Source organism: Suncus etruscus, chromosome 12, assembly GCF_024139225.1.
Source record: "Suncus etruscus isolate mSunEtr1 chromosome 12, mSunEtr1.pri.cur, whole genome shotgun sequence".
Taxonomy (NCBI): Eukaryota; Metazoa; Chordata; class Mammalia; order Eulipotyphla; family Soricidae; genus Suncus; species Suncus etruscus.
In genome coordinates, this window is record NC_064859.1 from 74,418,301 (window position 1) to 74,432,867 (window position 14,567).

The 14,567-nt window shown below is 45.7% G+C and overlaps 1 protein-coding gene across 2 annotated transcripts; it reads left to right on the forward strand.

The window, feature by feature from the left end:
* Positions 1 to 1,553: 1,553 nt before the first annotated feature.
* IAH1 (isoamyl acetate hydrolyzing esterase 1 (putative)) lies at positions 1,554 to 11,142 on the forward strand. 2 transcript variants are annotated; one of them, XM_049784538.1, is made up of 6 exons: positions 1,578 to 1,679; positions 3,701 to 3,753; positions 5,669 to 5,817; positions 7,987 to 8,148; positions 8,955 to 9,076; positions 10,803 to 11,142. In XM_049784538.1, the coding sequence occupies exons 1-6, from the start codon at positions 1,599 to 1,601 to the stop codon at positions 10,983 to 10,985; spliced, it is 750 nt and encodes a 249-aa protein (XP_049640495.1). In that variant the 5' UTR covers positions 1,578 to 1,598; the 3' UTR covers positions 10,986 to 11,142. The 2 variants fall into 2 exon arrangements, with proteins under 2 accessions (XP_049640496.1, XP_049640495.1); XM_049784539.1 differs by lacking the exon at positions 3,701 to 3,753 and having other exon boundaries at positions 1,554 to 2,237; positions 5,701 to 5,817.
* The last annotated feature ends 3,425 nt before the right edge of the window (positions 11,143 to 14,567 follow it).

Sequence of the window (14,567 nt, forward strand, 5' to 3'; positions counted from 1 at the left end):
CTAGAGGTAAGGTGTCTGCCTTACAAGCGCTAGCCAAGGAAAGGACCACGGTTCGATCCCCCGGTGTCCCATATGGTCCCCCTAAGCCAGGGGCAATTTCTGAGCGCGTGGCCAGGAGTAACCCCTGAGCATCTAACGGGTGTGGCCCAAAAAACAAAAAAACAAAAACAAAAAGAAAGACCTAGAGCGGAATGGGGCTTCTGGAAACACAAAGACGATATCCTAGGTGCCATCCTAGGTTCAGTGTAAAGACCAAGACCACCAACCACAGAAGATGGATTAAAATGACACTGAGGGAACAGAACTTCTTAACAGGGGTCTTCAAACTACAGCCCGCGGGCCACATATTGTATTTATTCCCATTTTGTTTCTTCACTTCTAAATAAGATATATGCAGTGTGCATAGAAATTTGTTCATAATTTTTGTTTTTACTATAATCTGGCCCGCCACCAGTCTGAAGGACAGTGAACTGGCCCCCTGTTTAAAAAGTTTGAGGACCCTTCTTAGAACCACAAAGACTGACTTCATCATAAGTCCCACCCCTGGACCTGTGCAGATACTGAGATCTCTAGATACAGAGGTCTGATTGTATCACCCAGGACGGAGCAGAAGTCTATCAAACACTACAAAAGCACCACCGGGAGAATAAATGATCCTGAACAGAGTCTATAGTTAATCCCATGACATTATACTCCAAGGACAGAGAAACCCCATATCTCTTAGGCCAAGTGAATTCCTTTTCGGATGACCCCAAAATTTACTGTGCCAGGGCAGGAGGGAAAAAAGAAGCACAAAACATTATTTTTTATATATTATTTTTTATCTTCATTTATTATTATTATTTTTATTTACCTATCTATTTTTGGTCGATTTCTTTGTTTGGATGTGGTTATTGAAGTTGTTGTCCCCAGTTATACTTATTTTTTTTTCTCTTTATGTGCTATGCCATGTTTCTTATCTCAAGACCATGGCGTTTTTTTATTGTTTATTTTTGTTTTTGTGTTGCTTATCATTATTGTTGGAGTCCTCACTGGATATTTGACACTTCTTTTTGTACTGGTCGAGTCTTTCGCCTTCTTTTTCTCCTTCATCTCTCAAATCGATGATGAGAGCCTCTAGGATTCCGCCCATTTTTAGCATATTAGACTTTTACCCCAGTTTATTACTTTTCTCTTCTTCAAACAAAACCACGTAACTTGAACTACCTACTCCTGCCTCCCAATTAGAGGGGGAAATAAAGGAGGCATCAGGACCAAACAGGTGTAAGACTACGAAGTAATAGGATAGGTACAGAGGGGACCACATATTCTAGCAGCCCTGGGGGTGAGGGAAGAAGATATGGGAGGTAGGACAAAACGGAGATGTAGGGAGGACAAATTGGTGATAGGAATCCCCCCTGATTTTATGTAAATATGTACCTAAATATTATTGTCAACAATATGTAAGCCACTAGGATCAAAATAAAAATTATATTAAAAAAGAAAGATCTAGAGCGGAAGGCCACGGACTGCGCAGGCGCCGCCTGGCTTTCCAGATGGCCCCGCCCCGCGTCTCCCGGACATCCGGTCGTCAGGCCCCGCCCCCGGCCGTCGGTGTCATGGCGCTGTGCGAGGCCGCGGCTTGCGGGAGCCCGTTGCTCTGGCCTCGGGTGTTGCTCTTCGGAGACTCCATCACCCAGGTACCGCCGCTGGGGCGTGGGGTGCTCGCACCCGCCTTCCCTGGGGTCGCTGCCCTGCTTGCCTGCGGGGAGAACCGGCAATCGCTGTGACAGCCCGAGGCCTGAGGTCGCTCCCCAGGCTTTTTGCACTGCAGGATCCTGGAAGCAAGTTGGGAACCCAGATGCTCCCAGAAATGAAGTGAAAATCAGTTTTTCTCGCATCTACTCGCTTTAGTGGAGGGAAGAGAAGCACTTTTTTATGCCTTTTCCCTCCACTTTGGTGTTTTTTTAATTTTTCTCACTGATGACTTCCTATGAACGGATTCAAACATGATTTTCTAAAAAGCAATTGCATGGATGCCCATCATGGGTAACGCGGGTTTGAGTTGGACATTCCAGATTCCAGGGGCATGCACACGTCACAAAGGGTCTTCCTCGGCTCCCCTCCTGAATTTGTTCAGCAGTGGAAATGGAAAGGTGGAGCTCCGTGGACTTCATTTCCTAACTGAGCAAACCAGGGCTTCATCTCTTTCTCGCACATGGATGGTGGGCTGGGAACACATCAGGGGCCCTTGACATGTACGGCAAGTTCGTAAGCCCTTTCCTCTGCTTCTTTTTTTGCACCGTTTTTGCTTTGTGCAAACCACACCCAGCAGTGCTCAGGGCTTACTCCTAGTCCCTCCCTGCTCAGGCATAACCTGATGTGGTTAGAGCAAGGAATCCATGGATTATGTGTAAGGCAAGTGCCTTCTCCCTCCATACTAGTACTCTAGCCCAAAGTTGGTTTGTGTTTTTTTTTGTTTGTTTTTGGGGGTCACACCCTGCAGCGCTCAGGGGTCACTCCTGGCTCTATGCTCAGAAATCGCTCCTGGCAGGCTCAGGGGACCATATGGGATGCCGGAATTTGAACCACCAACCTTCTGCATGAAAGGCAAACGCCTTACCCCCCATGCTATCTCTCCGGCCCCTCAAAGTTGGTTTTTAATATGGACACCTCATGATGCTGGAAGGACAGGACAGGAGCCACAGGTCCCTGGCTGCAGGTGGAACATATGGTATGCAGTGATAGCTAACCTTTTTGAGCCCGAGTGACCAAACTGCCGCACAAAACCAAAGAATTTTCTCAAAAGTGCCAACACGTCAATTAAACCTTAATAACAAGATTTTAGTATCTAAAAACTATGTGGCACATGCCACATATCTTAATTTGGATCTTCCTGCGTGGCAGCTGCAAGGCCTTCGCATGCCACACCATCGCGGCTAGAACATACTAGAAGAGCGAGAGTCAGAAGAAAATTATAGAGGGTGGATGTCAGGGCCTCGCCTGTGCTAGGTTTGTTCTCTTCCTACTTCATCTCACACACACAGAATATTTTTTGTAGGGACCTTACCCTTCAGTGTTAGGGAAGCCCCAGTGACAGTCCCACAGACACTCAGTTGGCAGTACAAGGCCTAACATTTCACTTCTGTGAGCCATCAGCTCTTTACTTGGCTGTGCTTGGGGCTGGAAGGGCAGGCAGTGTCGGATCAAGTGCAGGACCTCTTGCACTTTCCCACACTTTGTACTTTCTATCAGGAACCAAGTGTTTTTAAGTAGCTTTTCTAGATAGTGGTTCTTAATACCAAATCTTTGTAAAAACACAGATAACTGTCCCAAATCCATTTTGTAGGGAAGAAAGAGTACTGCTGAAATGAGGTTCCAATATTCTTTAAAAAATAACCTCTACGAGCCATAGCGATAGCACAGTGGCAAAGCGTTTGCCTTGTATGTGGCCACAGGACAGACCCCAGTTCGAATCCCAGCATCCCATGTGATCCCCTGAGTCTGCCAGGAGTGACTTCTGAGCACAGAGCCAGGAGTAACCCCTGAGCATTGCCGGGTGTAACCCAAAAACCAATAAAGTAAAATAATCTTTGTGCAAAGCCAGACGATAGCCAAGAGGGGTATGCAAAGAAAACAAAGGGGAGTTCAAATAAAGGGGAGTTCTAACCCAAATTTGCCAGTTCCACAAACGAGTAGTAATGGGCTTTTCTTTCTTCAGTTTTCTTTCCAACAGGGTGGATGGGGAGCATCACTGGCTGACAAGCTGGCCAGGTGAGAATAGTTTCTAGATTGATATTTGAGTATTTATTGATGGGAAATATAACCACCTCAGAATGATTCGGTTTCAAACAGTAAGTTCTCTTGCTCACCTTTGCTGGCCTTTCCTGGTCATTTGTGGGAGAAGGCACTGAAGTTCTAATGAAAACATTGCCACCAGGTGAAATTGATTCCTAAAAGTTGTGAAAATATATCTCTTGAGTTTTAGATTCCGCCTACCCTCCCAACATGGCTATTCACTTATCAACTGTGGATGACTTGGTAATCCAGGAATTCACTGGGATGAAAGCAAAATGTAAATCCAAAATTGGATTCAGTGTTTTGGACTGGAGAGATAACACCACAGATAGGGTACTTGCCTTGCATGCAGCTTACCTGGGTTTGATCCCCAGCGTCTCATCTGGTTCTCTGAGCACTGCCAGGAGTGTTTCCCTAGTGCAGAACCAGGAGTAACTCTTGAGCACTGCTGGATGTAGCCCCCAAACAATCAGTTTTTTGTTTTTGATCTTTGGGTCATACCCAGTGACACTCAGGTTACTCCTGGCTACGCGCTCAGAAATTGCTCCTGGCTTGGGGGATCATATGGGATACCGGGGATCCAACTGCGGGCAGCGTGCAAGGCAAACACCCTACTGCTGCGCTATCACTCTGCCCCCAAAGTTGTATTCAGTTTTTGGTATTCTTGAAGTTTTCATTATAAAATAAAACACATGAGATCTGGGGATATATAGTTGAGTGATAAATACTTGCATGCATGAGTTCAGTTCTCTGGACTATATAAAAGTGACAGGTAGTGATGATTTTGGTTTCTTATTTGCCAAACAAGCATAAGCTAAGGAAATCCTTAAGAGAGATGCTCAAGGGTGCTGTGAGCCAAATTTTGTTTGCAGTCTTCAGCACCTGCAAACAGGTCCTTCGTGGAGTTCGGGAAAAATTCCACGGGGAGAAGGTGGGCACGCGGAATGGCGAATGACGGAAATATATTGTAGAAATGAATGAAACCACGCAGATTGCATGGGGACTCGCGTCTACAAGGACGGAGACAATTTTATTTTTTGAGCTGGCTGTTTTTATAAGCTGAGGCAGGGAAAAGCAGGGTGCAAATTCTAGACATCAAAGACACTGGGAAAGGAAAAAGGACTCTGGCTTAAATTAGCATATTAAAGAGCCGATACTGAAGGTGAAAAGGCAGTTTGTTTTGGGTTCGCTTAGTTTTGGGTAAACAGAAGGAAAAGGTAATTATCAGGGAAGTTGGAAGAGTGAGGAATGTTTCAGAGTTTTGGGGGAAAAGTGAAAATTACTTTGTTTTGAGCTAAGTATATGGAAAAACCTAATCATGGCGCCAAAGTAGGAAAAATTACAGGGAGCTGTTAAGTGGGAGACTTTTGGGCTGGATTGTACTGTCTTTATGTTAGAAAGAATTTACTAAGGCCTGATTACTAATATTGGTTTAAAATAAAGAGAGAGATAGCTACAGTCACGTTTGGAATTATAGTCAAACAATCCACGTGAAGGGTCAAGTGATTTTGACTGCTCTAAGCGGGCCTTTTTGGCAAATAATTCCTTTTTCAGGAGAACACTACACTTATAGGTGTGTGTCCTTCCTGAGTGAGATGTGACACAAGGGGATGGTCCTGGCTGTGCCTGGACTGGGAGTGTGGATCTATCACTGCCCTCACCGAGAAGCAGGAAGGGATCAAGGTATCTATCTGGGAGTCTAGAGAGGACAGTGAGCATCAGTGTTCTCTGCAGATCCTTTTGGGGCAGTGGTGCCAGGCCAGAGCCTGTGCCATATGAGCCTTGGCACCTCTAAAGGTGTCTGACAACTGCAGAAAACCACAAGGAACCCCAAACTGCTCTTGGCTCATAGTTCATCTCATTTTTTTTCTTTTATAACCTTTCATTTCAGAAAATGTGATGTTCTGAATCGTGGATTTTCAGGTTACAATACCAGATGGGCCAAAATTATTCTTCCAAGACTAATCAGGAAAGGGAACAGTTTGGACAACCCTGTAGCAGTTACTGTTTTCTTTGGGGCCAATGATAGTGCACTAAAAGGTAAAAATGTTTTTGTGTTTTCCGGATCATTTATAATTTTATGTTGCAATAGACATTTTTAATGGTTTACTTGCCTTTTAAGAAAGTTTTGCCAAATTTATGAATTCTCACAAATATTCCCACAAAGTAACTAGTATGTCTCTTGCTTTGTCTTCTGTATTATTTCCAACTTTCTACTTGCAGGGCAGTTGGCAGGCCTGACATTTCTCAGAGACCAGTGCCTGAGTTTCTGCTGCTTATCTTTAGTTGTGACCAGCAGCACCGAAGCTGAACCAGGCAGCTTGGTTGAACCATGAGGCTTGGTCGCGGGACGCTAAACTAGGTCTTACCCTGAGTTTCTGTGCTTTCAGAATTACTGCCACTGTGACTCAGAACATGGGCCATATGTGGACTTCTCTCTCTACCCTGAGTTCGGTTATGGTAACAAGGAGGAAAATCCAACCTTTTGGTTGGAAATTTGGGTACTTAACACTTGCCTTACATGCAGCTGATCCAAGTTCACTGACACTTTAGTCACTGCCACAAGTGACCCTTAAACACCCCTAAGAAGTGACCTAACTGCCTTATCAGAAGAGGGACTGGAACATGGTCTATCTGTACCAGATAAAGCCTTGCAAGCCTGAGGTCGGGAGCTCTATCCCTGCTGCTAACATGTATGAAGTACAATCCTGGGAGCTCTGCAAACCAAAAGCTGGGTTGTCTTGGTTTATTTCTGACTCTATCACAGCCAGGTATGTGAGCAATGAAACTAAAAGGGTGTAGCCCCAGTGAGCATGAGTGTGTCCTGCAGCGTGACCTATGGAGACCACCATCCAGTGTAGCCAAGTGTGTGTGACCCAACAGGTGAACGGCGTTAAGGAGTAGGGCTGGGGGGGGGGTAAAAGTAATGGATCCAGTAGAAACAGGTAATTCACAGAAGCATTTGAAGAAGTGTGAAAACACACAAAAGGGCAAATTAAAAGTTTTGTTTAGCTTTTCTTCCTGCTCTTGGTTCTTGTTTGGTTGTAGTGCTCGCATTTATAGCACCTGGGGTCCCAGTGGCAGTGCCACTCTGGGCAGTGCTGAGGAGAGGAGCAACCTTCAACCTCATGCATACAAGGCTGTTGCTGTCACTGAACCCCTTCCCTGGAGCCCAAGATTGTGGTTGATTCTCATGGTGAGGAAACATGCTGTGATCTTTTTGGGAGGCTATTAGCCTGCTCCTAGAAGTCCAACTATTATAAATACTCAGGAATGGGGCCTTACAGTGGGTAAGGCTTAATTAACTTCTATCCTCTCTGGCCTTGTCAGACTTTTTGGGTAGATTACACTCAAATTATGTATCCTCTTGTGGGGAAAAAAAAATTCTAGGTACACATATCTAGATAAAAAAAATAATAATAAAAAAAAAAAGACTAGGAGGGGGCCAGAGAGATAGCACAGCAGTAGGGTGTTTGCCTTGCACGCAGCCAATACAGGAAGGACGGTGGTTTGAATCCCGGCATCCCATCTGGTGCCCCACACCTGCCAGGAGTGATTTCTGAGCGCAGAGCCAGGAGTAACCTGGGTGCCGCCGCCGTGTGTGGCCAACCCCCCCCCCCAAAAAAAAAAGACTAGAAAATATATCCAAGTGCCAACATTGCTCTGAGTAGCAGTCTCGTGATTTTACTTTTCCTTAAGTACTGTGGTTTGCAGTGTTCTTTGGTACATGTGTGATCTCTGAGATAACCAGTCTGCAGTCCAACAGAGGTGGCAGTGATGGAGGTGTCATCTACTGAATGACACTTCTGTGGCAGGCCCTGTACCCTGAGCGTTGCACGCCTAGCGAATTTTCACAACTATCCTGTGAGCTAGGTTCTAGGTCATCCATACTTCACAGCATGGAATGGAGTACTTATGCAGGCTGGATTAAGTCAGTGATTTGGTCAGGATAGAACCCAGGCTCACTAGTTCTTCTCCCAAATTCAACCCAATTAGTAATGGGATGTTCCCCAGAACGAAAGAGATGAGGGTACTTACAAGAAGCCTCTGAAGACTTGATTCCATCCTCCTCCTTAATCAGTCCTTGGTGCTGAACACTTCCTCCATATGCCATGAATCTTACACATTTGTGAGTACTTACTGGCCTTACTCGTTGCCATTTACCAGCAAACCAGCAGTTAACCCAAGTATCCATTTCCTCCTGCACAGAAGAGAACCCCAAGCAGCACATTCCCGTGGAGGAATATATTGAGAATCTCAAGAGCATAGTGCAGTACCTCAATTCCGTGGACGTTCCCAAGAACAGGATCATTCTCATTTCGCCACCCCCACTCTGTGAGGCCATGTGGGAAAAGGAGTGTCGCCTGCAAGGTAAGCAGACTGGCTGGCTTCCAGGGAAGGGCAAAGGCCGGTTTCTGTCAGCTCAGGAGCATTAGGCCTGCTTCTTAGCAGTCTCTCTTCACATTCTTTCTCTTCCGCACAAGTGAAGCGGTGTATGGAATCAAACTCTCAGCCCCACACATGTAGGACAAGAACCCAGCTAAGCCCGAGCCCCTACTGGTGTAAAATTTTTTTTGTTTTGGGGTCACACCAGCAGCGCTCAGGGGTCACTCCTGGATCTCTGCTCAGAAATCACTCTTGGCAGGCCCGGGGACCATATGGGATGCCAGGATTCGAACCACCGACGTTCTGCACATAAGGCAAACACCTTACCTCCATGCTATCTCTCCGGCCCCTGGTCTAAATTTCAACCAGTAGAAGTTGAAGCATTGAGGACAGAGTCTCTTTGGTGTTGTGCCAGAGACCCCAGGACATGCCCTGTAATAATTTCCATGACCACAGTTCTGAAATGGGACTACTAACATAAAAATATTCAGGTCTTTGTGCAGCCTATTAACTCACCCACACACCCCATTCACATTGGCCAAGTAGACTGGCTCCCCTGGGCCTTCCCTGTGGCCTTGGCACCTCAAAGGACTCAATTCCCACCTGGTAGCTCGCTGTTTCTGATTTCATGCCATGGAAGGTAGCCTGTAGACCTGTGTTCTCCATGCCTGGGCCAGATGAGGTTCCTAAAGATGTACCTGTTCACTAGAACCAGGAAACTTTTTGTTCAGGGCCAGTTTCACAAGGACCAGTACTTTAATCAGTTACCACCTGGATTTTTTTTCCAACAGGCTGCAAGTTAAATCGCCTGAACTCAGTAGTTGGAGAATATGCTAGTGCCTGTTTACAAGTAGCCCAAGACTGTGGCACTGATGCACTTGACTTGTGGACCCTGATGCAGAAGGACAGCCAGGTATGGGTGGAGTGGGGAGGAAAAGAGGAGGGAGGGGAGGGGGTTACTCAGTAGGCTTGGTCCCTAGCTTTATTCACCATGTATGACCACCTCTGGGAAGCCCCTTAAACATATAGTGAGGGTTGGAGCGATAGTACAGTGGGGGTAGCCTTGTCTACGGCAGACCTTGATACCCAGTATCCCATATAGTCTGCTGAGCAAGCAATACCAGAAATTATTTCTTAGTGTAGTCAGCAGTGGCTGCAGAGTACCTCCGGGTGTGGCCCCAAAACCAAAGAAACAAAACACCCTAACAATGGTGTAATGAAATAATGGCACTATTTTTTTTTCTGTTTGTTTTTGGGCCACACTTGATGACATTTAGGGCTATGCACTCAGAAATTGCTCCTGGCTTGGAGGACCATATGGGACGCCGGGGATCGAACCTTGGTCCGTCCTAGGTCAGCCACATGCAAGGCAAATGCCCTACTGCCGCACCACTGCTCCGGCCCCAATGGCATCTATTTTTAAGAATATTGATGGGGGCTGAAGAAATAGTACAGCAGATAATGCATTTACCTAATTACAATGCAGCCGAACTAGATTCATTGCCTAATCCCCCAAGAGTGATCCCTGAGTGCAAAGCATCACTGAAAGGAAAAAGAAAAACACTAATGTCAAGTTCTTTTATAATATGGCATGAGAGCAGCTGAAGTTCTTGATAGGGGCTGGAGAGTACAGTAGGGAAGGCTTTTGCCTTTCACATTGCTGACCCAGGTTCAATCCCAGACACTGCCAAATGTGACCCAAAAAACAAACTTGACAAGATACTACAGGCACACACCTGACAAGGACCAAAGGGCCAGGTGGTGCCAGGTTCTTAACTCTGGCTCCTTGAATGTATTCAGCCCTTTGAGCGAACTCTCTGGACCAAGATTAACGCTTCATCCACTCAGTCCAGCCATTGTTTTGTTTTGCTGGGGGATGGAACTTCCTTCTACAGTTTCTCATACTGACACGAGACCCATTACCTCACTCCTCGGTGGCTGACTGGACCCTGTTGGGGGCCAGCAGCAAGAGTGTGTGTTTGACTGGGTTAAGCTCCCACCTAAGAGGGTCAGAGTCGTGCTGCTAGAAAAAAAGAAACTGCAAACCACTGGGAGAGCTGCTCCTGCGTAGTTGGGTCACTGATGAGAAAAACTAGAAATGCCATTAGAATCTTACTATAAGATTTAATAAGGACGTGGGGTACTGTAGGCCAGAACAGAGGTCTTCCCACAGGAAAAAAGAGCTCTGACGATCAAGAGGTCATTAATTGGGGACGTGGGTTTTATGCAGCAGTTGTAGGCTGGGCAGCTGAAGATCTTTCCTCCTAATAACCTAAGTCAAAACTATTATTGAGGGTCTACTGGAGTATGTTAAAGCACTTACTTGCCTTGCAAGCAGACTACCCAATTTGATCCCCAGCACTATGTATCAGCCTCCAAACACTGCCAGGAGTGACTCAAGTCTCCTTCTACCCAACATACTCCCCCCCCTCCAAAAAAAAAAAAACTTTCATATTTGACTATTTTCATCATACTCACAGCCTTTTCTTTCAGACACAGAGAGCTCAGGTACATGAGTGATGGGAGGTTTCAGTTTGTAACAGACAACTCAAAGCTCCCCACAAGGGTCTTTGCAACTTCAGTGTGATGTGCGGCAGCTCTGACCAGGAAGACTCACCTTTGTGTTTTTTCTCCTGCAGGATTTTTCGTCCTATTTGTCAGATGGACTACATTTATCACCTAAGGGAAATGAGTTTTTGTTCTCCCATCTTTGGCCTTTGATAGAGAAGAAAGTCTCCTCTCTCACTTTGCTTCTTCCTTACTGGCGAGATGTAGCAGAAGCAAAACCGGAACTCAGTCTCCTGGGAGATGGAGACCATTAGTCACAGTGAACCGTGTCTGGCTCTGAAGCTCCTGTCAAGCTTCTGATGCACAAAGATGCCAGCCAAACAATCAAAGAATATTTTCTTCTTTCTCTGACCCTGGACAAAAAGCCACTAGCATTTGTCACCAAGACTAATAAAATCAATTTTTCAGGAATTTTTGCACCTTGGTATAGTTTGAATATTAAACATTTATTGATGGATGCAGGTGTCATCAGTGCCACAGCAACAAAATATACCCTGAGCAGCCTGCAAATCCTCCAAGTAGAAAAAATGTAAAGACAATTTTATATTTTAAAAAGTCACAATTTTAAAAAAAAAAAAAAAAAAAAAAAAAAAGGTTTTCTTACATTCAGCAGGGAATTGCTTCACTCATACAAACACCCACACACCCCATTCAACTTATCAGATTCCAGAAGTGTAACTAAAATAGAAGGCTATCCATGGCTAGTTAGAAATAGCAAATACCACAAGGTACAGGTTCAAGTATTAGTGTAACAGGTATCTTCGTAACAAACGTCCTCGGAAAAAAATACAATTTGTCACAGGTTTGGTTACTTGCCCTCGAGTTTACAAGTTCTCTGTTAAAATAATTTGGCTGATGAGCACATTTTAGTACTTCAGGGGGAGAAAGCTTGAAGGAAGCCAGAATTCAACCTGATTCTTGCCCTTTATGCAGCTAATGCAGATGTCCAGAATCCTGAAGCCTGAAAGCAAGAAGTAATGCCAGAGTACTGTCGTAGGTCAATACACAGGACCAAAGTGCCGGTTCACTGCAGCTCAGGCCTGGCACCCTGCCCAGCCACGACATTCCAGCCCTTCAAACCAGCCTGTCCTGTTGAATGATCCCACATACCCTGCTCACTGAAATGAGGCAGCCGCACTCACGAAGAACAGGGAACTTCCAGTGGAAGGTGCATGGAAAGACTCGACAAAACATACAAACTGCTCTGAAAATTAAGGAGCCTGAATAGTCGGTACAATTCTCTACTGTATTCACACTGTTTGATCCTCATGATAAGCTACACTGTTCCAGAGTTAGGAAGACTAATAACCCAAATTAAGTTTAGATGTCATACTTTTGGCTGTTAAGAGGTTTTAGGCAGGGCCCGGGAGGATAGCACAGCGGTGTTTGCCTTGCAAGCAGCCGATCCAGAACCTAAGGTGGTTCGAATCCCGGTGTCCCATATGGTCCCCGTGCCTGCCAGGAGTAACCCCCTGAGCACCGCCGGTGTGGCCCAAAAACAAACAAAAAAGAGTTCTAGGCATACCAAGAAACAACCCACATTTTTGCAGATAATTACTTGATTTTACCTCTTTTATCTTCTGGTAGACGCAAAAGAATAAATTAAGTCCTGTGTTCCAGTTGTCCCTAGAGCTAGCTGCTTAAATGTCTCCTTATTCAGCAGATCATTACAGTGTATAAAAAAAAAAACTGATCATCTCCCTAATCAGTGCTGTTGCCAATATAAAAGTTAATTTACAAAAACGTAAATATTCATAACCTAATCCAGCTATATTTTGCTTTTGCACCACAGGTTGAAGGATACTTTTATAGATCAAACCAAAAAGAAAAAAAAAAAAAACAAAACAAAACACTAAAACCTGAAAGCTTTAAAATAAGCCTAGATTACCCTCCCTCAAAAGGAGAAGTCTAATCACATGTACTCTACGTACTCTGTATGGTCAAAGAAAGGAAATCCAAAGCACATGACCAGCAGATCTGCTGCAGGGTACTTCCTTCTGCCAAAAGAAACATCACAAAATATATGCAGTGATTTTTGGATCAAAGCTATAAAAACATGTCTGCACAATGAAGTGCTCTGATGTTGACGGAAGCTAGCACTCTGTCTCTTTGCAGAGACACGATTCTGGCGCTGTAGCTTAAAGGATGAGGCCTTGTCGCTCCTGGTGGACTGGACGTTCTGTGAGATCCTCAAAGGACTTGGCAGCTGTGCTGCTATTTGGGAAGGGGTCTTTCTCAAAGCATCCTCATCCACTGTGTGAGTCCGTGCTTGGGGTCTTCCTGGATGGTGTCCATTCGCTGGTGGTCCAGTTTTGGAGCCGCAGGCACAGGAGGCATCACAGGAGTGGGCTGTAGGCGGCCTGGGGTCTGGGGAGCAGGAAAGGGTTGATGATTCGATCCGAAGCAGAGTCCATGCTGCTCAGCATTTCAACGTTCTGGAAAGATAGAGTAGAAAAACTGAAAGAGGGCCAACCTATTCACCAAGGGCTTTATGCTGTGGGCACTGTAATTCTTTCCCACTAAGGAGTACAGCTGAAGCTCCCAACACTTGCCACCAAGCGACTCGGTAAGAGCTCAAGTCAGGGAAAAGATCTCAATACTAAGGAAGTCTGCTGAGCAGCTCCGCACCACTGCAAGCAGGATGGTCGGGACAAAACACTCCTCGCTGTCCTTCTTGTGCCAGGTATATACCACCATCGTGGGGTTCACCTTCTGGCCACATCATGACCTTTGCCAGCTAGAGAAAGCATGGCTGGAAAAACAGGGTTCTGACTGAGGGTGAGGCCACCTGAAGACCTGATTCATGTGCCCCAAAGTACTGAGAGAATGACTCCTTTCATTGAGGATACTTTTACACTGGGATGAAAAAAAGAGACAGGGACTCATACTGCTTATCTAGTTTCTTATCCTAGAAAAGGAGGCAAAAAAGAGATGGTTATTTTCTCATACACATCACTATGCTCACATAAACAATCAGTGTGTTCTAACAGACTGCTCAGAATACCACTTTTAGAACTAGAGTTACACAAAGTATAGATACACTCAATAGAAAATGAGTTTCTGGGGCCGGGCGGTGGCGCTAGAGGTAAGGTGCCTGCCTTGCCCTGTGCTAGCCTAGGATGACCCGCTGGTTCGATCCCCCGGCGGTCCCATATGGTACCCCCTAAGCCAGGAGCGACTTCTGAGCGCTCGGCCAGGAGTAACCCCCTGAGCGTCACTGGGTGTGGCCCAAAAACCAAAAAAAAAAAAAAAAAAGAAAATGAGTTCTCTTACAAAATTCTATCATCAGTCTATAAGTGTTTCCATGGCAAAACAGGCATAGTTAAAGCCGTATTTGGGGTGAGCAGGGGAGGTGGGTTGACTTTTTCCCCCTTGGGCAGTTGAGTAACAAAGGCCCTCTATGTCCAGTGGTCAGACCCCATGCCTCACCAGGGCACAAAGGGCCACACTGTGGGCAGCACGAGCTGGGTTCCCCTCTCACTGAGCACTTGTGTCACACTGCCCATCCACCCACGACAACCTTACTACTTACTCTTCTCAGCTGTTTCCAGAGTTCTGCAGCCCAAATTCTTGGAAACTAGGCCCCAAGTCCCTAAGTCCTATTTCTGAAGGATGAACTCAAAGGATGAATTCTACCTAAATGCCAAGTCCCTAGCCTGTTGCCAAAATACAGCACACAGATGACTCTGTGCAGACAGAAGGCCACATCCAGTACGAATCTGACTTCTATCCAGTTTCCCCCTGACCGTGTTCCAATGGTCAGAAGGGTAGTTCCCTGCCCTCCACCAGAGGTTTTGATCAGAAATCAAGCTCAGGCCCCTCCCTCTACAGGGGTA